At 45.2% G+C, this 26,626-nt stretch overlaps 1 protein-coding gene across 1 annotated transcript in view; it reads left to right on the forward strand.

Moving 5' to 3' along the window:
* CACNA1C (calcium voltage-gated channel subunit alpha1 C) overlaps positions 1-26,626 on the forward strand; it is a 721,004-nt gene that overhangs the window by 622,547 nt on the left and 71,831 nt on the right. Inside the window, exons 20-30 of the mRNA XM_029953179.1 lie at positions 2,035-2,164; positions 3,383-3,442; positions 3,584-3,643; positions 8,358-8,464; positions 10,664-10,751; positions 11,491-11,598; positions 12,430-12,482; positions 12,796-12,942; positions 14,338-14,539; positions 16,175-16,333; positions 16,959-17,069. Of these exons, the coding sequence (XP_029809039.1) occupies positions 2,035-2,164; positions 3,383-3,442; positions 3,584-3,643; positions 8,358-8,464; positions 10,664-10,751; positions 11,491-11,598; positions 12,430-12,482; positions 12,796-12,942; positions 14,338-14,539; positions 16,175-16,333; positions 16,959-17,069 (1,225 nt within the window). The remainder of the gene's footprint in view (positions 1-2,034; positions 2,165-3,382; positions 3,443-3,583; positions 3,644-8,357; positions 8,465-10,663; positions 10,752-11,490; positions 11,599-12,429; positions 12,483-12,795; positions 12,943-14,337; positions 14,540-16,174; positions 16,334-16,958; positions 17,070-26,626) is intronic.

The following is a 26,626-nucleotide window of genomic DNA, read 5'->3' on the forward strand; positions in this document are numbered from 1 at the left end:
TAATCACTTTTTCTTCCTAAAGCACATTCTTTAGAAGCCCCTAGTGTTTCTTTATGGTAAAGTCATTCGACCTATTTATCTCTTGTTCTTGTTTCCATTTCTTGCTCTTGAAAGATATTTTTGCTGTGTACACAATTTTAGGTTGACAGGATTTGTCTCTTAGTATATCAAATGCATTATTATACTGTATTGTTCCTACTATCATTCCTTTGTAAGTAAACTGCCCCTTATCTCTAGCTGTTTTGAACATCTTCTCTTGCCTTTGGTATTGTATAGATTTACTACCATATGTCTAGATACGGATTCTTGCCATTAATCCTTCTTGGAATGTTACTGACTTATATTTTTCTCTAGTTCTCAAACAACATTAAAAATTAGAATGAGAATTGCTAATTCTTGAAAAATTGCAGCCATAATCTTTCTCTGTTCTTTTCTTCTGGCATTCCACTTAAACATGTGTTAGACCTTCTCATTCCATCCTCCTATCTCTTAATGTGCCTTGTAAATCTTTCACTTCATTATCCCTCTTTTAGTATTCAGGATATTTTTTTTTCAGATATATCTTCCAATTTCTTAATTCTCTCTTCAACTTTGTGTTACTGTTTAAACCAGTTTTTATATTGACTTTTTTTTTCATTTCAAACAGTTCCATTTGCTGCTTGATTTTCCAGAACCGTCTGTTAATATCTAATACTTCTCCTGTTGATTCATCAATTTTGTGATCAAGTCCTTTATTCTGTTAAATATTTCAAATATAGTTGTTACATTCTCTATCTGATATGTCCGGTATACATAGTCTTTCGGATGGGATTCTAAATTACTTATTTGTTGTTTCTTCTGATTTCTATCTTAGCAGCTCATTCTCTTATGTGCATAACAATCGTTGATTGTGACCTCAGTACTTCATCATATTCTTGTGGACCTAAATTAATATTGGGAAGCTTTCTTCCAGGTGCTTCTTAAGAGGACTGGATCAGCCTGAAAGTCCCAAGCTTCTGTGCCCTCCCTCAAGACTGGCTTGAAATGCAGTTTCCTGATAGCAGTGCTACTACTAGCATCTCTTCTCAGGCAACTCTGCCCTTCCTGGCTACCTATCACACAGACCTTGACTCAATGGATTTGTTTATGTGTTTGAAAGGGATAATCATTGCAGACCTCCTAATTCTTTGAAGCCAGAATTGCCTCATAGAGTTTGCCCTTTCCAAGATTTGCTGCTTCTGCAGCAGTCAGGTCACTCAGAGCATCACAGTTCTGTCAGCAGATGTCTGAAAGCCTGGATTCAAGTCCTAAACACTGCAACCCCCAAAACTCTACAAGTTGGCTTTCTGGACCAGCCTCTCCTTCCCAGGTTTCAGTTTTTATCTATAAAATGAAGATAACAACACCCATACCTCCTTTCTAACTTGCCAGGATGAGATATTATATAAGACACACTTGACATTCAAGGATTTAGCCTTTGTGGTACTACCAATGAGTGCCCAGAGGTCCATCCATGTAGTTCTTTATAATTGTGCTAAAGTGTGGAATTGAATTGCATGCCTTAAAGCTATTACACAGGAGCATATTGGCTAGCCAGAGAGTAGGCTTAGCCAGGCTTTCAGCATCAACTCTAGATGGGATCTATTGTTCCATATATATAAAAATATAAGTAGATCTTATAAAATAATTTGTTTAATAATGGGGAAAAAGAAGTCCCCCTATGAAGCCAGTTGTTAATGTCACAGCAGTATATGAAAATTTGGGGATTCCTGAAGGTCTCAGATGTAACCCTCCAAAATGTCAAAAGCTTACTGCCTGTGACAGTGCCTTATAACTGCAAAGTTCTATACAGATGTGCCTCACACTGGGGGCGCAGAGGGGCGTGGGATGTGACTGTCACTACCCACACCAGTAAGACCTCAAGCTGAAGGCCTATCTCCAAACCAACAAGCACCTTTAATAAGCTGAGAGAAGGAGTTTAGCTATGGAGACCCAGGAGCTGCTTCCCTGGCCTTTCTGATGTGCTTCTGTGCTTCTTTCCTCCTCCCCATACAGGTTTCGCCTCCAGTGCCACCGCATTGTCAATGACACGATCTTCACCAACCTGATCCTCTTCTTCATTCTGCTCAGCAGCATTTCCCTGGCAGCTGAGGACCCTGTCCAGCACACCTCCTTCAGGAACCATGTATGCATTCCCTTTTGTCCCCTGCACCCCTTCCTCCCAAGGATGGGACTGGGTCCACAGCCCAGTCAACCTCAATCAGATTGTCAACCTCAATCAGGAGCCCAATTCCAAATATGATAATCAGGTGCACAATAAACATTTCTTTAAGAGAGTAGGACTTTGGTAGAAACCATAATAAACTAATAAGGGAACCTGTACCCAAATGCCTCAGGCTGGTCTGATTGGCAAAATTCAGGATTCTCATTGCCCTATGGATGTTTCCCTGGAAGATCTGATTCCCTGTACACTTAGTAAAAAGTAGCCTCTGACTTCCTGTCTTGCTCCCAATGAACTCTAACCAGTCCTAATCACTGAGCAGATAGGAGGAGCACTGGCAAATAACTGCCAAAGATGAGGCTGACCTTATACAAAAGAGAGCTTCAGTGACCTTCTGAGGAGTAGAAAACTAAATTTGGAGACTCACCCAGGGCTCTGGTGAACAACATTAAGGGCTAAAGTAAGAATGCTATATCTTAAAGCCTCAAAGCTTCGTCAAATCCCAACCAGATGGACATGAAGAGAAGAATCCACCAACTGAAAGCCATACCCATGCAAACCACTCGGTGGTCCTACAATCTGCTTGGTCCAGATTTTTCTTAAAAAGGTGTTGGCCCTAACTCTGATCCATCACCTGAGATATACTAGAGCATGAACCATGTAGCCTGCCCCTGGCCTAGGCAGTCCTCACCTGGAGGATCCTCCCTCCTGTGCTCCAAAGAACACATTAGTATTTCCATCAACATGAGAAGCCAGCTGAGTCACACCAAAGTGATTTAAGTATTTTTCATTTTCCTGCAATAAAATTTCCCACTCTCTGTCCTTTTGATGAGCATCCCAGTGGTCTGATTTGGGTTTGTAAGTAAATTGGATTAATGAGAAAAGCATCCAATCAAATGCTGCCCAAACCCAGGACCCTGGAAACTCCCCTCACGTGTCTGGGGACTTCATGTGGTGCCATTAGGCTACCTGAGGGCAGCCCCACTTCAGGACCCAATGCTGTGTATATGCTGTTCATGTCCTAACTTGCTTTCATCTGTCTCCACATGGAAAAGCTCATGTGACATATAGTGTGGTTCTGAAGTGTGACTCCTTTCCTGGTGAATGTCTGCTGACCTCTCCTTCCATCCTGCTTTTCTCCCTTCCCACCCCATCCCCACCCCGTTTCTTTTTGTTTTGCAGATTCTATTTTATTTTGACATTGTTTTCACTACCATTTTCACCATTGAAATTGCTCTGAAGGTAAAGCCCCAATGCCTCTCCCCTTCCAGTCCAACGTGAGCCTCCACTAGCTCTCTGCTGCTGTCTGGCGCTAACACACATGCTTCTGTTGGTGTCGAGTTCACTCTCAGAGCCACTAATCCAATTGTGCTTATTTTTCAGATCCTAGGCAATGCAGACTATGTCTTCACTAGTATCTTTACATTAGAAATTATCCTTAAGGTAATTCAATCTGAGCAATGCACTCTCTGTCTCTTTCTCTGCTCTGTTTTCCTGTCTCTTTTCTCTCGTTTCTTTCATGCCCTCATTTTTACTCTCAAGTCTGAAATTTGATGAATTAGTGCCCCTCACTTTGTGCTATGCGCTTTTCTCAGGCTCAGAAGCTAGAAGAAACACACCCCACTGCTGTGTCTCCTCTCAGCCTGGAAGAGACATATGGCTCACAGTGTCAACACTGATGCTGTCCTGTCACCAAGTCTGGCACTGTGCCAGTGCGCAGTGTGCCCCACCACACCCACACACCCCACCTCCGGGTCATTGATGACTGACCCATGCTTAGAAGTCCTCCTCCCTCCTCCTGCCCAGAGGAGATGCTGCCCAAACTCCAGGAGTGGAAAAGCTCCTGGGGCATGGGAAATCACTTTGGCTATGTCTTTTGGACAGCCCTGGTCAACACCTTCCTCTGTACTAGTGGCAAGCACCTGGGCGAGGCTGCAGATGGACCAGTGAGATAGGAATCATGGGCCTAATTAATGCAAGATTTGGAGCCAGTCTTCTACTGGGGGCTTTCAACAGATGACTGTAGATTACTTCTGAATCCTTGGTTTCCTGCTGAAAAGCCTTGTTATGATGCCCCTTTTCCTAGGCATGAGGAAATTGTACTGGAGAGCCAAACACAGAGGGGTGAGAACCAAGAGCTGAAAGAAGAACCAGGTCCCAAGCCCCAGTCCTGAACACACAGAGCTGGCCCTGCCCATGGCTGGTGGCCCCAGGTGCTGCTGGCCCCTGATTGCAGAACGTCTATAGACTTACCCCATCAGCGGAGCCTACCTCTGAAAGCACTGAGATGAGAGAGATTGCTTTCTGAGTTTTATTTTATTGCTTCTATTAATTTATAATTAATATATTATTTATATTTATTTTATTATTATTTCTAAGTTTTTCCAGTATACTCTGAGCCTCTAAAACAATGCATTGCCAAGCCGCTCCATCTGAGACTCAGGATGTGAGTTCTAAGTTCCAGGAAAAGAACATTTCAGCATTTGCTTTCTTCTCGTTTACCCTGAACAGGAGGGTTGTAGACTTTAAAGCATATCCTTCAGCTCAGTGTCTTCTTCCTGGGAGACTCACCTGGGACTCCTCCTCCCAAGGAGTCCAGGCTCCCTCTTCCCCCTCCCTGGGGCTGATACCAGCCACTGTCCACACCTGACCATGTGCCACAGCCAGCCTGCAGACCCTTCCTTTCCTTTTTAAAAAAAATTTTTTAACATTCATTTTTGAGAGACAGAGAGAGACAGAGCATGAGTGGGGGAGGAGCAGAGAAAGAAAGGAAGACACAGAATCTGAAGCAGGCTCCAAGCACTGAGCTGTCAGCACAAAGCCCGACATAGGGCTCAAACTCACAGACCATGAGATCATGACCTGCGCTGAAGTCCAATGCTTAACCGACTGAGCCACCCAAGCACCCCTGGACCCTAACTTTCTTGATGCAACTTTTAAGTCATGACCCAGACCTTTAATGTACATGACATTTTTGTCACATCCAGATACAAGTTGAGTGGGGCAGTTTTGAGTGCCTCCACTGTGCCCTTATCCCCAAAGGCTGAGCTGTCCAGACCTCCAGCTTCTGTCCCTGGCTCCAGTGATGAAGGGAGTTCCTCAGGTTTCCTCTTCTACTCAAGGACATGAATGTGATCAGTCCCTGATCCCTTGGTGCGGGGCCGGGGGGGCGGGGGGGGCAGAGCCAAGAGCTGCGTGGCTGCCTTAAGATTCACTCTGTAAAAATCCCTTTCCTTGGTGGGCTGAGTTTTGGACTTCAGACTCAGGGAGGCACACGAACACCCAAAACTCTTGCCTGGGATAAGAAAAGCTCTGAGGCCCAGTTCTCAGGACCCCTCCACAAAGCTTCCCTTGTGGATTTCAGTGGTGCTGTTTATCCTTCAAGGTTGCCTTGGGAACAGAAGTGAAAGATCTCTTTGCAAACATTGTCTTGACAAGAGCCTTCCCTCCCTTCACCCTCTCCCTCTTCTACTCCCTTTGATGCTCAGCGTGCTTCTAAATATAAAGCCCAGTCCCCACCCCACTTCCTTGCATCTCCTTCCACTGGGCCCCTCTGCCTTGCCTGAAGGCTCAGCTTCCTACAAGGCACAGACAACAACAGTCTCATCGTCCAAGAGACATTTAGTGTCAAGAACAGTTGAGAGACCTGAGGATATTTGGCCTTAAGAAGAAAGGCTTGTAGAACCATGACTGGTGGCCTGAATACTGCAAAGAACTTTCATAAAGAGGAGGGAGGAGGTGAACTGGGCCCAGCAGTGAGTACAAGTTACAGGATACATTTAATATCTAGAAGAGCTGCCTGGGGAGGTGGTGGTCGCCTGTGACTGGACAGAGCAGCTTTCCTGCCCTTCAAGCTCAGAGAGTCAGCAATCTCATGGCCACCTTTTTTCTCCCCGTAGGCTGAAAATACCCCAGCAATAGGCTTTTCCTATGCAATGGCTTAGGAACTTTTAGGAAGCAAGAACTGAGTGGGTGGCCATCAGCAAAACAGGGTTTGGAAAGGACACTTTGCACTGAGTACCTGAACCTGGTCTTTTCTGTTGTCTTAAATGCCTAGGATAATTTTCAAATAAATGCTCCATTTTTCAGCGTCCAGTTGCTCTTTCTCTTATGGCCACTCTTCCGCTGGCCCTGCCTGGGCATGCGCCTCCCACCCCTTACACACACACACTTTGTGGTGTGCTGGTCTCATTCGATGTTCCCCAACAAATAGGACCCCAAAGTCAGAGGACAGACATTGGCACTATGAACCCCACTACTGCACCTATTCAAGGAGTGCTCTTCCCTGACAATGGAGGGCTCTGTGTTGCTCAGTAGTGTCTTCACAATTTCCAAAAGAAGAGTGAGGCAGGGTTGGACTCAGTGCCTTCTCTGAAACTAAAAGTGAATGGCTAGGGAAGGTGCTCAGCCTTCTGCAGGCACAGAGGCTCTTTGGTTAAAGGAGCTGTAGAACTGAGCCAGGTCCAGTCTCTGGTGTCCTACATCTTCAGTCAGAGACAGGACAGCAGCCTCTCCTAGATCTTCACTGGGAGACAAGACAGTAAGTCCCTCCAGATGGCAGGACTTCAGGAGAAATCTCTAACTATATCCCCTGCAACCTTTTATATAATATACCTACTTCTTGAAACTGTTGCAAGACACAGGTGCCTGAGTCCCCTGTGACCCCCTGCAGCAAGAGATAAATGGAAAGAATTAGGTTGCAAGAGCTATTTTTGCCAGTTCCCCCTGTGTTTGCTTTTGAATTGCTCTGCGGACATGCTGCCCTGGGCATGCTCTGATTCCAAAGAGATAAACTGGACCCCACATGACCAGCTCTCAGTCTCTCAGCCACTGGCTCCAAACTGTTCCCTTTGGCTGATGCATCACAGCCCATGGCCTTTCACAACCTTAACCTGGAAATCCTCTGACTCTTAATTCGAGTCAAAAGAATTGGAAAGGCTATTTGTTGAGCATCTATAGTGACTTTATACTGAGCTCAGAGAGAGGTAATAATAGCCAAGTCCTATAACAATAACCACCATCCCATGTGCTCCCATTTTAGTCTTCAAAGGACCTCCACGCTGCCTTTCTATGTGTGCCTTACAAAGACAGGGTAGTATGCCCACTTTGTAGATGAGGAAACTGAACATCCTTATATAGGAAGAATCCAGAATTCAAATCCAATCTATTCAGACTCAAGTTTAGTTCTCTATTTAGTTACCTGTAATAACCCATTTGATGCCTACAACCCTGGTGGGTAAATATCATCATTACCCTCATTTCTCAGATGAGGAAACTGAGATACAGAGAAGTTAAGTAACTTGCTCCAGGCTGTACAAACAAAATATGATAGAGCTGGGATTCAAACTTTTGCAGCCTGGCTCCAGACCCTATGCTCCCAACCATGGTACCACAACACCGCTCTGTGTGTTCACATAGCTCAGACCTTAAAGAACATCAGTCTAAAGGGAAGATAATAGAATTGAGTTTAGAATATTTGGCATAGATCATAAACACTAATTAAGGCTAGGAAGTCGAAGAATGCTAATTGCCAAAGGTATTATTGGTAGAACTTCTCATGGGCACTAGAATGACCAAGACTTGGGTTTGCCCAAGACTGAGGGTTGCCTGGGTGGGACACAGGACTTTCAGTACCAAAACAGGAGTCCTGGGGAAACCAGGACAGTTGATCACAGTAGTAGGCATGCCCCCACCTCTCCCCAGATGCCTAGTGTCTGCAGCTAGCCCTGGAGGTTGATAGAATTTGGAGAGGAGGTTGATACATTTGCATACAAAGGGAACTATGGTCTGGACAGTGTCAGTAAAGGGCCCCTCAGGGCCAGGGTCAGGGACCTCTGATGAGGAACAGTGGAAAATGAGAGGTGGATGACAGGGCAGTCTGAAAAGACTTCAAATATAGTCTGGTGTGGTCTAGTAAGTGGAAGGAGCCACTTAACCATCCTGAGTTGGGAATTGTTTGGTGTTTATATAAATGGTTGCAGGATGCTATCCTTGGTCCTGCCTCTCTTTCTGCAACCCTGCCTGCCCCCAGTCTTCTTCACTGCTCTTCAGCTTGCCCTGCCCAAAGGATGCTGTGGGAGGAGAGGGAGGCATGAGGGGGTCTCTGGAGCTTGGGCAAGGACCACTCATGCTTGTGTTTCTCTGTACCTTCCTGCAGATGACTGCTTATGGGGCTTTCTTACACAAGGGCTCTTTCTGCCGGAACTACTTCAATATCTTGGACCTGCTGGTGGTCAGCGTGTCCCTCATCTCCTTTGGCATCCAGTGAGTAAGACTCCTTCAGCCCAAGATGGAGGTGCACAACTAGAAATGGGTGTCAGAGAGGAAAACCAAGACTGAAGGGCATTCCTGCATGGCCACCTGTGTGACTATGACAAGAACAGGGTGGGGTCCCTGATTTGTACAACATGATGGCTTTTTGTCCACGTCCTCAGTGGTGTGACATTTGGGGATATGTCCATCCAGCAAGAATATGTTTAAAATATCTGGATCTTGGCATGACAGGCAAACCCAGGTCCAGTTATAATGAGAGGAATGCTTCCAGGGCCTTCCCGTCTCCTCCTCTATGTGTCCAGTGTTGTTGTCTACCCTCAGCAACAAGGGCCCTCCATTGCCGTGACGAACCCTGATCTTCCAGTCCATCTTCTTTCCCTTTCTGTCTCCAGTCAAAGCACCTGATGAGAAGAAGCGGGGTGGGGGACAGAGAAAGAGAGGAATTACAGATGTTCAGTCTTGGCTAAATAGTGGAATCACCTAACCAATTTCAGGAAAAATATTTGCCTAGATCCCTCTCCCCAAGTTTTTATTTAACTGGTCTGGGATACAAGCCTGGGCTTTAGGAGTTTTAAAAGTTTTCCAGGTGAGTCCATCATACAACCAAGGTTGTCAATTTGCTCAGGTTTAAAAGAATCAGATACTAGTTTCTCCCAAGTTTTATCTGCTGATAAGGTTAACCCTGCCTTCAACTTGAAACCCCTTTCACATGCACAATCTTCTATGGTCCTCACAAAAAAAGCTGCAGGCAGGGCAGGGACTGTTACCACCATTTTATAGATAGAAAGACTGCAGTTCATGATAAGAGATGTGCCAAAGGCCATACCAATAGCAAAGGAAAGGGGTCCTGGGTGTTCTTTCCCAAGGGTTTTTTCATGGCAAGCCTAGAAAGAGTGGACATGGGAGCAACAGGAGTGAGACCCTCTCTGTGATCATCAGTTGTATTATCCCAGCTGTCTGCCCAGGAACCTACAGGTCTAGATTCTAGTCCCAGCACTACCACTAAGTTACTGTTTAACCTTGAATCAAGAACCACCCCCCCTCTTTAGTCTGTGCTTTCCCCACTGACCTTAAAGTCCCTTCCATTGCCATTCAGTGCAAACGCCTCCCTGAGGTACTGGCATAACTAGGAATGCCCTTTGAATCCTTTGGAATAAAAGAGCCATGAAACAGAAGTCAAATCTTTCTACCAGCTCCCTCCTGAGCACATTATCCTGACCTCATGCTGATGTGTCATACATTTTTTTTAGGTCCCAAGGTGGGTACACGTCTCTCTGAAAGCTTGCAAGGATATCTCAATCAGATGGGTAGTGTGTGACACTTGAGATAGAGCCCACCTGGATGGATGAATAACTCCAGAAACCATGCAGACTTCCTGCCAAGGGGCTTGTGGGGAGAACTGCACCCTAGTGCCTCATCTCCACTGGGGAAGAGCAAAAGCCTAAGGCTCCCATAAATTCTGGCCAAGCCCTAGCATCCAGGCATGTGGAACCTGTTGTATAGAATCCATTCCTTCAAGCCCTGAGTGTGTTACGAACTGGTGGGTTTTATATATGTGTGTCATGGGCACGTTGTATATATGTGTGTAATTGGGCAACTACCTGGAGATCAACGCCAGAATATCTCCTCCCAAGCCCATCGCCTCTAGCCAACAAGTCCTGAAGCTCCACCATCTGTGTAGCATTTCTTCAAGTTCAGTGATGTCTTCATCAAACATACTAATAAAAGCTATCATTTATTCAGTTCATAATATGCACCAAGCATACTGCAAATGATGCAGATACTGTTTCCTCATTTAATCCCTGCAACAATTTATGAGATCCACTTTACAGATGAAAAGGTTAGGGAATTTATCCTCTGTAAATTGGCTGTTAAGTGACAGAGCTGGGGTTTCTCTTTTCTTTACTAAAGCTTCCCTGAGTAGCACATTATATTGCTAATGATTTGTGGTAAATTGCTTTTCGTATTATTTACACACCACCAGAAGTCCAGGGTCACAGGCAAGTTCCAGACCCTTTGAGGGTGGGAGATGGGAGTAGAGAATGGCTCCAGGATGAGAAAGTACCCATAACAGACTTTACACTTTCTCACGTTTGCCTGGAGTCAGCCTGCCAGGACACCCCCTCAACCACATTATTTCCTGCTCCACCACAATGGAGCTTACTCCCCTGCCCTGTTTCTCTCTCCCAGGTCCAGTGCAATCAATGTGGTGAAGATCTTGAGAGTTCTGCGAGTCCTCAGGCCCCTGAGGGCCATCAACAGGGCCAAGGGGCTAAAGGTGAGAAGGGTGGGCCTGGGTGGGGAGCCATCAGCAGAGCAAGCAACAACCCAGCTGTGGATTGGGGGAAGTTAAGTGAGGCAGGTAGGTGGGGCGGGGACTAGAGGGAGAAGAAATGGCTGGAGAAAATGGCTGTTGTGTTGGAGCCTGGACTCTCTTGTCTGCACCTTCAGTCCCACTTAAGGGTGAAGAGAACAAGGATAGGCAGCCATTCAAAATCAGAACTTTCAGGGGCACCTGGGTGGCTCAGTCAGTTAAGTTCCTGACTCGGTTTGGGCTCAGATCATGCTCTCACAGTTCATGAGTTCGAGCCCCCCATCAGGCTCCGTGCCAAGCTACATGGAGCCTGCTTGGGATTCTCTCTCTCTCTCAAAATAAACTTAAAAAAGAAAACAAAATTAGAACTTCTGAGCAAAACCTTTGCATAAAGGAGACACACACACAAACCCAGGGCCCCCACATAAAGATGAGGACCCCATATTCCTATACTTATAAAATGGGAAACCAGCAGGGCTTTTGTCCCTATAGTCACCTAGAGCCCAACAAGGGACTTTGAGTCCATTGGATCCCATCACTGTGTGAACCCGAAGGTGTTCTGCCTCTTTGAGTCATATTTTCCCTCGGCTGGCAAAGGGGCTGCCCATGCACCTCCCTCCAAGAGGCTGGTGCCTTGGCTAAAGGAAGCTCAGGCTGTAGGCACTTTCTGAAACCTGCCCCCCACCTTCCCTTCCCACCACAGCACGTGGTCCAGTGTGTGTTTGTCGCCATCCGGACCATAGGGAACATCGTGATTGTCACCACGCTGCTCCAGTTCATGTTCGCCTGCATCGGGGTCCAGCTTTTCAAGGTAACAGCCCAGCTCTGATCTATGCTCCTCCTTCCTTCCCCTCCTGTCAGTGTGCCTGAGAAAGATTGCTGGCAGATACACCCAAAAGAGGACAGCAGCCTGGGTCGGACTCGGGATGAGTGGAACCTCCAAATACCCTCCCTTCAGCTTCCCCCACCGGGAAGGAGGATTCTCCACCAGGTCAAGGACCCTTGGCCTTGCAGCACAGTCTGCCCTTCTGATCCCTCCCCCTCCTTCTATCAAGAAAGAGAGAGGGACTTTTATCCTCTGAAGCCTTGTGCCAGTCACCAGCTTAAACTCCCACAGTGGTCCCCCATTATTGACAGCATCAAATCCACCCTTCTCCAGCTAGCTTTCAGAATGCTGCATCCATCCAGGTTCTCTGCTTCCTGACAAGGCCCCCCAGCTACAGTGAGGCTAGCTTCCTTGGTTTCTGCTCTTTCTGTTTAATCCTTTTATTTCTGAAGTGTTCTTTCCCCTCCTTCTCTGACTAATCATATAAATTTGCCTGATTTCCTCCCATCTAATTTGTCCCTCTGAGACCTGTTCTACTTCCACTTCTTAAGCCAGCCAAGAGTCCAGCTCTCATGGAGTGGGGTCCCCCCCCCTCCCCTTTTTGTAATTTCAGTGGCACTTGCAAGACTGAGCATCTTTATTCACTGACTGCTTGGTGTATGTGAGTCATGTCTTCCCTGTTAGATTATGCTCTCCTTGCACTTTTGTCCCAAGTTCCTAGCACAGTGCTGGGCTATAGACATTATCACTAATCATTTCTTGACTGATTCATTGATTGATGAACATCTCCAATCACTTTGTTCTTCTGCTTTCCAGGGAAAGCTCTACACCTGTTCAGATAGTTCCAAACAGACCGAGGCGGAATGCAAGTGAGTATAAGCTGGAGGGCAGCCAGCACCAAGGCTAGTTAACTCTGGGAGGTTGGTGACTTGGCCTGAGAGAAGGACAGCCCATTCTTTTTCAGACAGCTCTGACAGCTGGACTTTTACCTTGGGTAATGTAATACCATTGACATGACATATCTATTCTTAAACGGTCTGGCTGCTGAAGTTCTTCCCAATGGCTGGCACTTAAATGAGGTTTAACCCTAGTCTCATTCCACCCAGTAAACCAGAAGTCATTGATGGGTCAGGTGTGAAGGGAGGTCAGAAACCCAAGAATTAACTCTTCCTTCTTTCTCAGGGGTAACTACATCACATACAAGGATGGGGAAGTCGACCACCCCATCATCCAAACCCGCAACTGGGAGAACAGCAAGTTTGACTTTGACAATGTTCTAGCGGCCATGATGGCCCTCTTTACTGTCTCCACCTTTGAGGGGTGGCCAGAGTGAGTATGATAACCATGGCCTGTCCACCCTGATATTAGAGGCCAACCCATTCCCCAAGTTTTATTACTGTTCTGCACTCCTCCCAAGAGGTCATGCTTACCTGTGTCCTTCCCAAACAATGAGGGTTTGTTCCTAGACAATCTACTTACCATGGTCACTGCTGAAACATAGACTATTCTTTTTCAAGAAGATGTCAACATTTCATAAATTCCAAATAAAAATGATCTTCTTTTCGCTCCCCCTCCCTACCTCAGCGTGAGCCACAATGATAGGGGTCTTTGTCATTAGTCTCATGGCATCTAGGAATGGGGTGGGTTTCTCTAGGTATGGGCCCTTTGGATCACCATAGGATTCCAGATTACTGATCCCAACATGCACTCAATGTGGGGAGAGGTGGCAGAGATATCTGCTTTAGATTCTATCTCAGTCTCCTTAGAAAAACCTTGTTTATAATTATGGTGAAAAGTAAGAAAAGGGTGGAAGCCTGGGTCCAAATTCCTCTGCAGAGATCATGCCTAGACCAGCCTGGTTGACCTTTTCCATTGTATCACCTCCACCAGGCAGCTTGTGCATCAGGTGTTCCATATATCTTTGTATAGACACCTGCTTCCCCATCCTCCCCACCCAGTGTACTCCAGGGAAATTATCATCTAAAAGGACGAAAACTCTAAATATTTCTAAGTCAGTAAGAGCACATGAATCTTAGATGAGAGTCACCATCATTATATGGTAAAATATTAGATCATACCTAGCAAAATAACCAAGTACTGTGCAGTGTAACAAAGAAAAGAGAAGAGATATTCTCTGTCCATGAAGAGAAACAACCTTATGGGCATATAGTCTGGACCCAAATGAATGGTATACTTATGTAAACTACCGAAGTATAAACCCAAACCATTGTTGATGATCTGAATAAATTTAGGTCGTTTTTATCTAAAATTGTTTATCTAAATGGATATTTGCTTTCAGATAGATTTATTTTATGTTCACTGTAACATCTTCTGAGCCTATGCCAGTTTGCAAAGCTGTTTCAATATTTACTAATGTTTCCAGTATTTGAAAGCAATGTCTATGTCTCATTTTACAAATTCTTGACAATTTCAAAACACCCTTGTATACATTATATCAACTACCCTGCCAGGTAGGAAAGTCAGAAATTATTGTCTCCATTTTACAGATGAAGAATCTGAGGCTCCAAGAGGTTAAGTGACTTGCCCATGGTCTTACCCCAGTAAGTGGAGAGCTGGAATTTGAACCCAGATCTTCAGACTCCCAGCCTAGAGCTGGTTCCCGCACCCCTGATCTCGAGGATCCCTAGGAGCAGTGGTGCCATCATTCCACAGAGGTGACACTGCTTCTCCGGCTCCCTCTGTGGGGCCTGTCTCCTCCTGCAGGCTGCTGTACCGCTCCATCGACTCCCACACAGAAGACAAGGGCCCCATCTACAACTACCGTGTGGAGATCTCTATCTTTTTCATCATCTACATCATCATCATTGCCTTCTTCATGATGAACATCTTCGTGGGTTTCGTCATCGTTACCTTCCAGGAGCAGGGGGAGCAGGAATACAAGAACTGTGAGCTGGACAAGAACCAGGTAGCTTCCTAGGAAGGAGAAGAACAGGTGACAGGGCCAGGTGGGGAGCCAAACTACATGAGGAATGACAACAGTTGGCAGCCTGCGGTTCACCCAGAAGAGAGGCTGTGGTCAGGAAAGAGATCTATGCAGATACTAAGATCATCTGTCTTGTTCCTCAACAAGGGAATAGGGCTGTCAGTCTTCTGGAAGGGCCTGGTCAAAAGAAATGCAAATCTCTATAAATCCTGATCTGGCAAATGCATTCAGACAACAAATATTTGTTAAGCACCTAGTTAAGGAGGCTCTCTGATACATGCTGTGGGGAAAAAAACACATACCCTATCTTTTAGAAGTTGACAAGCTAGAAAGTGCCCACATGGGTTAGCACATTGATAATGAAGAAAGAAACTAGAGCAAAGAGGCAGTGAGGGCTTTAGGGGTGGGGAAGAGAAGGGTTTTAGAAAACCACTCTAAATGACTTAAGTAAAACACAGAGGCCTGTGCATGAGGCAGGGGCAAGAAAGAGGCTTTAGTAGGAATAAAATGGTAATGCCAGGACTGTAAGGTATTCTGTTGGCTTCTGAGAAAGCTGGCAACTCCATCAGTGAGGAATGAAGCTGTTACAGTGGGCTGCACATGTTGTCATTGAGGTCAGTTCCCCAGCTAGACTCCTCAACGGAGAGAGTAAGGAGTTATATCCCTCTGTGGGAGTGACTTAAAGTCTCATAAGTCTCATAAGTACCGCACACTAACCGATTGCGCCACTGGAGTTCCTTGAGTGACTTAAAGTCTCATATGGGAAGGCACATAGCACAAGACACTCAGCTCTACACCAGTTAAGCCAGCTGGATCCCTCATTGGCTTTGATGTCAACATTTTGGGTTTAGACTTGTCATTCTGGCTGCTGTATGGCCTTTGGATTGGAAGTAAGATAGGAAAGAAGGAGGCCAATTAGAAAGCATAGATGAGAGATGATTAGGCCCTCATCTACTATCAGGTTGATGATAGTAGAGGTGGAGAAAGTAAGAGGAAATAAGAGAACTTAGAGAACTAGTGCGGAGGCTGAAAGTAAGTGAAGAGGCAGGAATGACTCCCCAGGTCCTGACATAGGAATCTGGGCACAGTGCAGAGAAATGAACTAGATCTGTTCTGGAATCTCAGGAATGTCGTTAGCCTAAGATCCCCTCCCCTATCCATGAATCCACACAGGTAAATAAGGAAGATTAACTTAGGATAGGAGAAGAAGTTGAGGAGGGAAGTGCTCTAAGGAGAGTCTGTGACATAGGAAATACCAATGGGAAGACAAACTGTCATTTAATATTTATCAAAAGCCAACTAAGTGTTGGCAGCATAGCAGGCATTACCAAGTTGAGAAAATGAGACACAAACTCCTTAACTAAGTCTTGATAAGGATATTGACTGGAGGCAATTCTTCCCTTCATTAAGGGAGTTACCAAAAATTAAAAAAAAAAAAAAGTCCAAATAATATCTCAAACCTGTATATGAGCCAGAGCAGTAGATTATTTCTCTGACTCCCAAGGTGTATAGTTTCATCCACATCCCACCCTCCTCTGCCATCCCTACATACACCATCCAGGTTACTAACCCCCTCTCTCCATTCCCACCCCACCCCTCCCACTCCCTCCCTCCCAGCGACAGTGTGTGGAATATGCCCTCAAGGCCCGGCCCCTACGGAGGTACATCCCCAAGAACCAACACCAGTACAAAGTGTGGTATGTGGTCAACTCCACCTACTTTGAATACCTGATGTTCGTCCTCATCCTGCTCAACACCATCTGCTTGGCCATGCAGGTTAGTCCAAGGGGGGCCCTGGACCCATGATGCCTGCAGGAGGGAGAATGCTAGGGGAGGATATGTAGTGTAAAAGAGCTGCCTGGCTGTCTCCAGCATGTCACCTTCATATTGGCCAAGGGAGTCAGAAAAAGCAGAACTGTCCTCTTTTCCCAGATGGAGAAAGGTAAGTGTCCCTTATCTTTCACAAGGATGAGCTCCTCTCTGGCACCTTATGAAAGAAACCATAGGAGCTTGGGTTAAGAAAACATTTAGAGTGAAGGAAATGGACAACAGAGGGGAGCTTATAGAGTTTATGATTGTCAGTGAAACATGAGTGTAGAGGTTGACTCTATATCCACCTGTCTTCAGGGAAGTCAACTTGTGCTTAAGTTCTCTTGAGAGTGGGAAGTATTCATAAAGTTGTCATAACCAATCAAAGCAGGAGCATAGAATTTTTCCAACCTGTGTTTTCAGAGCTAGGAGAAAAGGGAAGAATTTTCAGATTTTCTGAGTCCACCTTACTGCCCTTGGAGATGTGAAAAGCCTTCCAGGTTTTGGTTCAAGGAAGATCTCTGTTGAGAAGAAGATGAGGAGGAGTAGGGATGCTCCTGCCTCATTTTCACAGTTTTTCCCTTCCCCTCAGCACTATGGTCAGAGCTGCCTATTCAAAATCGCCATGAACATCCTCAACATGCTCTTCACCGGCCTCTTCACTGTGGAGATGATTCTGAAGCTCATTGCCTTCAAACCCAAGGTAGGCCTCTGAAAAAGGTGTCTGGTCTGCAGGCACCAGAGGGACAGAGAAGAAGGAGAGGAAAGAGTGTCAGTATTGAAAGAAGGAGAGTGAGGGGCAAAACTAATCAGTGAAAGACCCCATGTTCTTGGAAGACAAATGTTGCAACTCCTAAACCTACCAGGACAGCCCCTTGAGATAGACTCTGCTCTCTCTAGTCCATGGCTGGGGATATACAGGAACAGCCAAGCCTCTTCTTCCAAGGAGGCAGATGATGGTCCTTCTTCTCCCCTTTCCCACCCTGTCTCCACCCTCATCCCCTAACATATGATCTAAAAGAAGCTATGCCCACCAACTGGCAAACCAAACCTCTTCACAACCAGCCCCCCAGATTCACTCAGGCTGCTGTTCTACTCTTCTCTCACTTCATCAGCTGCACAGACCACCTTCAAGCTCAGCCAGGGCTTTGTTTGCTCAGGGCTCAGTGTTCCACCCTATGGGGACCTCCTATTCCCCTCCTCAGAGGCTATATCCTTGCTCCCTTGCACTTTCCAGTATAGGAAGGGCAGATGTCTTATAAGCAGACATTATAAGCAACTTCTAGAAAAAAAGGCTGGAAGAAAGATTAGAACCATTGGCTGAATGAAGCAGGGTAAGGAAGGCTGGATTTCCTGTCACCTTGGATTCTCTGTGCCCTCCCTAGGCAGCCCCACTGCCTTCTCCTGGATAATGGAGGAGTAAACTGACGTGAGTATCACCCACCATCTTCCAACTCTGAAGACAGGTCAGAATCACTGGCATCCACTGGCCTGGGATTCACAACATGGGCAGCTGCTTCTGAGGGAGAGTATAGCAGCAACTCAGTGGCCCCCCTGGCTACCACAACCCCTTTTGTAGAGCAGTAAGAAAGAAAGAGTTGGTTCTAAGAGAATCATATGGCTCCAGAGTTGAGGAAACCTCTACAGCTTTTTGACCCTTCTCCCCTACTCCTTTACCAGTTTTTACAGATTCGACACATCAAAAGGAGACAAAAAGGAAGAATCCTTGTATATATATTCTATTTTTATTCAAATTTTACTTGTTCTGGGATTAATTGGGGTAGGAGGAGTGCTCCTTGGCTATTGGATCTGAATTCATTTAACAAGATGTCATCTTCTTTGAATTAAAATTCAACTAACATTTCTAAATAACCTACCATGTGCTACACATACCTCATTGCACATAATCCTCAAAACGCCCTCATAAGAAAGGTAGTAACATCTTCATTTTAGGGAAGAGGGAAGTGAAACTCAGAGCAATTAAGTATAATATAAATTACACCATTATTAAGTGGCAGTACTGGGAATAGAATCTGGTGCCTCTGACTTTATAGTCGATGTCATTTCCACTATGCCAACCTGTTCGCAAGCATCTTCCATGTCAGGTGCTCTGCTGGGCACTTTTCAAAAAGAGGGAAACAACCTTTGAGAGACTTTAAAGATAAGACAGACTATATTCTTGCAATACTGATTCTTTCTTTCAAAGAGTGTTTGAGGATTTGGCTAATTTTCAAAGAATAAGACTTCTAATATGTCGCGTCTAGCCGCTCCGGCCCGCGGGGCAGCAAATCTTTGCAGGTTCTTGATCCTGAGGGAGGGAGAGAAAGGGCAGGAGGGAGACGCAGAGAGTGGAGACAGCACACGGTATCTGATCAAGCCTCTTCCTCTTTATTCAGAAAACACTGTATCTTATAAAGGTTTCAAGGCGGGAAAACAAGGCAGCTGACCTAGGTCTATTGCTAGGAAACAGGGTTAAAGGATTAAAGCTAGGGTAAAGAAGGAAATAAACTAAAATTTTTAGCACAGCACGTGAAGGGCCGAAACCACCCTGCCTGTAGACGATTGATCTTTGCTCTTCTGGCTTCTTCTGACAGGGAGTGGTGCTTCCCTGCCATTTTTGTAACTCCCCTGAGGGAGTGACATATCCGGCTAGCAAATGGCCAAACAGCTGAATCTTTGCCACTCCCCACACTAATAAATGTCATTTGGTGAAATAATGGTGTTTCTTACCTCCTTCAGGGCAGCAAATATACTCTTTTCACTTTCCCTTCTAATCCCAGTCCTATTCAGGGACATAAATATTGTCCTGGCCTAGAGAAGACCACTAAATGTCCCTGGACACCTTTCATGGGGTCCACAGTCCCTCTGCTTACCTATGATCCTATTCCAAGCCACGTGGCTCAGCAGTACTGACAGGTTCACAGCCCACATCAATGTGACCAATGAGGCTGGGAATGCAGGATCATTGCCAAATTGAGCTTCAGTCTCAGATGACAGCCTCTAGTAGGGAAACTGGCATCGTCTTCACCTACTTTCATGAGACATATGGTTTAAATATTTCAAAGCCTTGAGTCATTCCACAATTGACTCAGATGTGTCTCTGATGGTGTCTGATGCAGTCTGCAGAACCCTACATTGGACTTTCTGAATTATACCTCATAAATACAGGAGATGTATTAAGCAGACCTGCCCTAAGAAGCAAATGGAATGGATCCCTGCAGGGGCCTCAGCTTGAAAGACACCCTTACCTAAATCCTGCAGATCAACGAGCAAGCCATGTTCTAGAAAGTAGCTAGCTGAGGTGGTCTAAACCATAGGGCAACTCCTAGTTGCCTCAATCCCTCATTTTCTATTGGGAGAAGATGGAATAAAATAAGAGAAACTTTTCCCAAAGAAATAAGAGAGCTATCCTGGGGTCAGTCGCATTCCACACGTGCCAGGGTCAATCTGTGGTGTAAATTGAAAGGAAAATGGATATTTTTTGTGAATACCTCAAAAGGGACTTCTGGTGATAAGAGGGATGGGGTCATTGGACCTGGCTGGCCAAGCAAGGAAGGCTGACCAGTTGGGAGGAGACTTGAAGAGAACTAGTTTATCATTAAGCTATGTTTTTCATTTAGGGAATGGACTCCAGGAAAAGCATCCTCCAAATCTTCAGGCAGAAAATCAAACCAGAAACAACTTGAAGCCATAGTAGAAATATCTGACTAGAACTAGTGGCTTCTAGCAGTGACCTGAAATACAGAACAGTCACCATTAACTGATATTCCCATTTATCTATGATATGAATGAGTCTGCACTTATAAGCATTGTGTGTGAAAGGACAGTTAGGTAGCAAGGGTATAGAAGACTGGCATCAATTGTAGCCAGGGAGAAGTTACCTGAAGTTCTCACTGCTTGACTTTTCTTCTCTATCCTTTCAGTGTCTGTGATTTGTTGAATGGCCAGTGAGTTGGCTGATCCCTTTGTACTCTTGCTTTATTCTTTCATTGTCTTCATGGTGATTGATGTTGCCAAGTTCTTCATTTCTGTTCTCCTCACCACATTATGGAAAATTAATTTACTCAAGTGAATCCCTGCCCTAAATCCAACTGCCCCACTCCTTAAGTTGACACTATTCCAAACACACCAAAAACTATGGGTGAATATAAACCAGTTTAGAGCAGTTCAGTCCCACACTTCAGGAATCTGTGGTGATGTCTGAAGAGAATGCAGTAGGTAATAGTAGTAATGATTCCACACCTAACATTAAGCCAGAAGAGATCCCTTCCCTAGAGTAGGAGATACTTGGAGACACTGAATGGTACCTGGGTCCTGCCTGATTATGTAGAACCAAATTAGTCAGTGTGGGAAAGTCCTGGTTATAATTATCTGAAGGTAACTAAATAACTGGACTATTCTATAATGAATTGAAATGCATCAGCAAAGACAAAAAAAATTTTTTAAGATGATAAGAACTGAAAAATATCTAAGAATAAAACTAACCAAAAATGTCTAAGATCACTACAAAGAAAACTATGAAATTTCATAGAAAGGAACTAAAAACAACTAAGTAAATTGAGAAATATATCATGTTTATGAATTGAAAAACTCAATATTATAAGCATGTCATTTCTCTTCAAACTGATCCATAGATTCAGTCCAATCCCATTGAAATTGAAAACGCCAGATTGGACTTTACCCAAGGTGAGAATGGCAGGTGAAAGGGGAGCCCCCAGCAACCTGGTGGCTGATTGAGTGACCCTGGGTTGTTCCAAGGCTTCAGCCCATTTGGGTAATTCTGACATCACCGTGGAGGGAGAGGCAAGAACCTGGTCACAGATACTCCACTGTTAGCTACAGGTTTTAGTACCAGAGGGGGTGATAATGTCACGTGGCTGCCTGGGATTTGCTGTTGACCATGACTCAGCAAGCACAATGAGGAGGGGAAGAAAGAGGGAGAGGCTCCAGGCTTGTTCTCAGCAGAAGTCAGTTTGCCCAGCAAGGTAGGCATACCACCCAGTGAAAGGCTCCTGATTCCTTTACTTCCTATAAACTTTCACATGGGTAATGAAGAGATGAAGAAGCAGGTCTGCCGTTGCTTAGATTTATTTCCTTCCCTTTGGCTGCTGCCCACTCAGTATCTCCCCCAGGGGAGGATGCTGGGTGGGATTTGACCCTGTGATCAAAGCCTTGGCCTCCCCTTTCAGCTTTCTCTCAGCCTGAGAATGGTCAAGAGAGGTCAACAGAACCAAGGGAAAATCCCTCATCAACCCCCCTGGTACCCCAGCTTTCTTAAATCAAGTAGCTGAAGCCTCAAGACTTTCATATTGTAGGGCAAATTAAGATCCAAAGGCATTTCAAACCTAAGGGATGAAGTGAGGCCTCTGGATCAGCTCTGATAGAACTTTCTGTAGTTCCATATACACTGTCGATAATATAGCCTCCTGTGGCTATTGCTTGTTTGAAATGTGGCTAGTACAGCCAAGGATGAGTTTTTCAAATATATTTATTTTAATTAATTTAAAATTACATAGCCAAATGTGGCCGGCAGCTGCTATATCAGGCAGCACAGCTCCAGATACTGCTTCTTACCCATAATATTCCCAGCTTCTGCTGTCTTCTGTCTGTCTTGGTTTCTTCAGCCCAGCTGCTCTGGCTTCATAAAGCCAGATGGTTTACCTCACCCTCCCCACTCATTCTCCAGCTGTTAATTTTCTACCAGAAATTGACTCACAATGGTGGAAGCCCTCTTGACAGGGTAAGACAGCAATCTCTTGCTCAGGGATCCCACAGTGTGAATTTTCTCCTGACTCGGCCAGTTCTTACAGTCATCCCTGGACTTCCCTAGTCCTTGTCCCCTGTAAGTGCTGAGTCTCCTTCCCTGTGGGTCCTGTTCCACCAAGTTCCTGAACTAAGGAAGACCCTAAGAAAGGTGGGGAGAGTGTGGTCTGGAATTAGTCTTGCTACTGTGGGCTGAATATAAGGTGTGTCCTTGGTGATCCCTGGGGTACCAGCTACTCTTTTTCCCAGTCCATTAGACTTCAGACCAGGTTTCCCAATAGGCTAAAGTTCACCAACAACTCAACAAATACTGTATTGAGCACAAACATAGCAGGCAGTGTGCTTGGTTCCAGGGACACAACAGTGATGACAGAAAGGGTGGTGAGCACAGCCTTGCTCTCTTCCCCTTTTTAAGAATAGACCCCCCTGACTTTGGTCTTGTGGAGTCCCCATTTCACTATCTCATTCATCCCTGGAAAACCTATCCAGCCTTGTACTCCCATTCCTACTTAAGAAGAAACAGTGAAGGGGCACCTGAGTGGCTCAGTTGATTAAGCATCTGGCTTTGGCTCAGGTCATAATCTCACGGTTCGTGGGTTCAAGCGCCATGTCAAGCTCTGTGCTGACAGCTAGCTCAGAGCCTGGAGCCTGCTTCAGAATCTGTATCTCCCTCTCTCTCTTACCCTCCCCTGCTCTCACTGTCTCTCTCTGTCTCTCAAAAATAAATTAAAAACATAAAATTTTTTTTAAAAAGAAGAGGCAGTGAATAAACACATGAACCCATTGTGTATCAATTCCAATATGTTAAATTAAGTAACATTCAGGAACAAGGAAGGAAGGAAGTAATATATATTAAGTGTCTGAAGAACACTGCATTAGATATTCTCCATTCACTATCCCAATCAATCTGTGAGACTAGTACGATGGTATTTAGGAAACCGAAGGTCAGAGAAAAGCAAAGCAATGTGTCCAAGATGGCAGAGCTAGTTTTTTGCTGTTGTTTTTTGGGAGATGTTAATGCAGATTTAGGTGATGCAGAAGCCAAGTTCTATCCACTACACCCTCATTGAAAAAATAGACGTTTTTCAATGAACAAGCTGAGATGTTGCTCTGCCCCTAGTGGATCTACAGCAAATGTTCATGTTCTTTCTTAAAAGCAAATCAGAGACAAAATGAAAGCTAGCCATTCTCAAGTAACTAGTCTATGTCAACTGATACATTCACTCCATTCCCATGTCCTTCTGCCTCCCCTGAGGCCCCTTCTCTCCCTTTATGCCTCCTTCCCCCATTCTGTCTTTGGCCCTTGTGTTTCCCTGGATTTATCTGGACCTTCTGGATTTCCCTTCCAAATCTGAAGTGACAGGCACTTTCAAGAGAGGGAACAGTTGCCTGATAGGTGATGATGCCTAATAGCCTACATATTAATGTGTATGCATACATGCATGCACACACACATGCACATGCACTTGAAATGGGAAGACTTTCAAGATGTGGAGACAAAAATTAGATTGTCCAATTCCTGGAAGGCAGGAATTGTTTCATGTGCAATTCTGTGTCCCATGAGAGGCATTCAGTGAAAACTTAATGCATGCATGCATGATGGAAATTATGAAACTGGAGAACAAGAAAAAGAGAATCTGAATCATAATATCAGAAAACACCATTAAGATCATCGATCTCCCATCAATGCAGAAATCTCTACACATTCCTCCTTTCTGCCATAAGGGACCCCTATTTCTACAGGCAGCTCTGTTGGGAACCCTTCTTTATATTGAACTGGAATGTGCCCCTTTGTCATTTCTATTACTAGTATTGCTTTTTCCAACTTTTCTTTCTATAAGTGGTTATTGAGCACCTCAGTGATGATGTTGAGACATGGTACTATCTCACAGGGCTCACAGGGTAGTTCAGAGACTAAGAGGTTAAGAAATAGGGCAAGTGCTATGCTGGGCAAAATAGGCCACCACAGTGCGAGCACCACTGAGGCAAGAGACCCCTGTTTGAGATAAGGTTGTTTAGGAGAGTACCATTAAAATGAGGTTCAGAGGTTGAAATAATCTGGAAGAGCATTTGAGGGAGAGGTGAGAGCAAAGGTCCTGAGGCAGGGGCAAGCTCAGCTTCTTTTGGGAACTGAGATCAGTAAGAGAAAAGGTCAGAGAATTCAGACTTTTTGAGATCTGGAAGGGGTGTGGATTTACCCTGACTGCCCTCAGAAACCACATGGAGCAGGGCCTTAACGGGAATTGTATAATTGGATTCATGTTTTTGAGTCAGCGTGCTGACTGCTTAAAGAATGCACTGGTACGTGGCAAGAGGGAAAGCAGGAGTCTGTTTCTGGTGACAGCAGTGGAGGACAGAGAGAGGTAGGCAGAGATGCGACATTGCCCGATGGTGAAGAGAATGTGAGGGTGAGGTAGAGGAATCAAGGAAGGTCAGGATAGTCTTTTCACAGGAGTATCTCTTACCCACCTTTATGTCCCTCCAGATGCTAACACAGTACCACCTCGTACCTATCAGGCACTATGGAACTATCACCTGAATAACAGCAAACCAAAACTGGCCTCCAACGACAGCATCCCCTGGGAAAACTGAGGAACCCTGTATCCTTCCTCACAGAAATGATTCCAACCCCGTAATGACAGTTCTAACACCCTATAAGGAAACCCCCTTCAAGTCTCACCTTCCCCCGGTCACCCCCAAAAACTTGCTAGAGAGGGAAGCAGAGATGGAAAGCCAAGGCAGTGACTTCTAATGCCTCCAGAGCTGCCATCTGGAGTGGCATTCAGCAGGACCTAACATCCCCGCCAAAACTACGGAACTCCTGCCTTCAGTGTAATGAGACAGGTTTCTTCAGTGTGGGACTCAGAGCCTTTGATGCAGGATGCACTCCAAGATTGCCCCAAGTTAAAGCCCCAAGGAAAGGTTGGCTCTCAAGAACCAACACTCACAGCCTTTTTAGAAGACTAGATCCTTGTTTTTTGGTTTGTTTTGTTTCAGTGGGGTTTTTTTGGATATGCCAAATAATATCTCCCAGAACTAGTGTTCCACAGAACACACTTTTGGGAATCTGCAGGGGCCCCACACTTATCCAAGAAGGCAAAACTGATATTGAGGGTTGAGTGAGTGGGGCCAAGGATGCTGGAGGTTCTGCACTGGAAGGGACAGTCCTACCCAAGGGAGACCTCCCCTGTATGTCCTGTGAAAGCACTTGGGTACTTTTCTGAGGAACACTATGGGTAAACCCTGAGACTCGGCGTGCTCAGTGGCTGGTTAATGGCCAGGGGTCAGTATAGATACAGAAGTATGAATGATTCTTGGACTGAATAACTTTCTATTCCCTCCCCAACCTGGAAAATTCAACTTTAAAAGCCCCAAGAGTAAGCAATATTTCCTTTTTAAAGTTGTATAGTAACTTGGGCAAACTTTTAAGCTGCTGTCTTCTCTCCTTTTTGAACGAAAGCTGTCTTTCTGTAACAAATACAAAGTACAAAATACTTTGTGATACTTCCTTAATTCTCCTGAAAGAAAATCAGAGGAAACATAAATCTTTATGTATACAAAATTCACATCTACACACAAAATGTAATATTTATATATTAAATGCAATGGTATATTTATATAAATAAATATAATGTAATATTTATATGTGTAAATTTTATATTACATGCATATATATATACACACATGTATATAAAATTCATGAATTTTTATGTAATGGGAAAAGTCTGTATTTAGTAGAATTCATTCCACACAAAATGTAGAGGTCAATGAAAGAGCAGAGCTATGAGACCTTAGAATAAAAACTTAAAATAAGTTATAACTGACAGGCCTCATTTGCATGTGGCACCCTACCTGTCTCCCAGAAGTCACACAGGACACACCACAGTTCGTTAGGCAGAACTGTCCCATGCATAGCAAGACATTTAGCATCCTTGGCCCACCCCCGTTACTAAGTTTTGCCCTCCCCCAAATCTTAGTGGTGCCCCCACAGATTCCCAAATACCCCCTAGAGGGCAGTGCACGCCCCACAGTAAGAACGACTGCCTTAGGCTAAGGTAGGACTTCATTCAGCCTCTTATTTAATTCTCGAAATATTGGAAACCTGTTTATCCAAATTATTAAGAAACCAGTGTCTCCCACCAGCAGGGGAACCCCCTCAACCCAGAAACTCCCCACATATGTATGTCTCATTCAAAGGAGTAGAAAGGGAAAGAAAAGGAAGGGAGGCACTAACGGGGGACCACGTGACAACTCCCCCAGCCTGGTCCCACCCTCTGGTCGCAGACTTCAGCAGAGTCAAGAGGCGCCCGCCGTGTGGGCTGTAGCTCCTGCCTGTTCTTAGCAGCCTGATTGGTGAGGTGGCGTTACCCTGATTATTATTTATTTGTGGGATGTCCACAGGGCACCTGACACCAAACAGCGCACACAGACAGCCACAAATGGGCTGTGTCGGGGAGGGGCCTCCCCACCGAGGCTCTAGTACCCGGGGATTTGCAT

The sequence above is a fragment of the Suricata suricatta genome, chromosome 10 (genome assembly GCF_006229205.1).
Source record: "Suricata suricatta isolate VVHF042 chromosome 10, meerkat_22Aug2017_6uvM2_HiC, whole genome shotgun sequence".
NCBI classification, from domain to species: Eukaryota; Metazoa; Chordata; class Mammalia; order Carnivora; family Herpestidae; genus Suricata; species Suricata suricatta.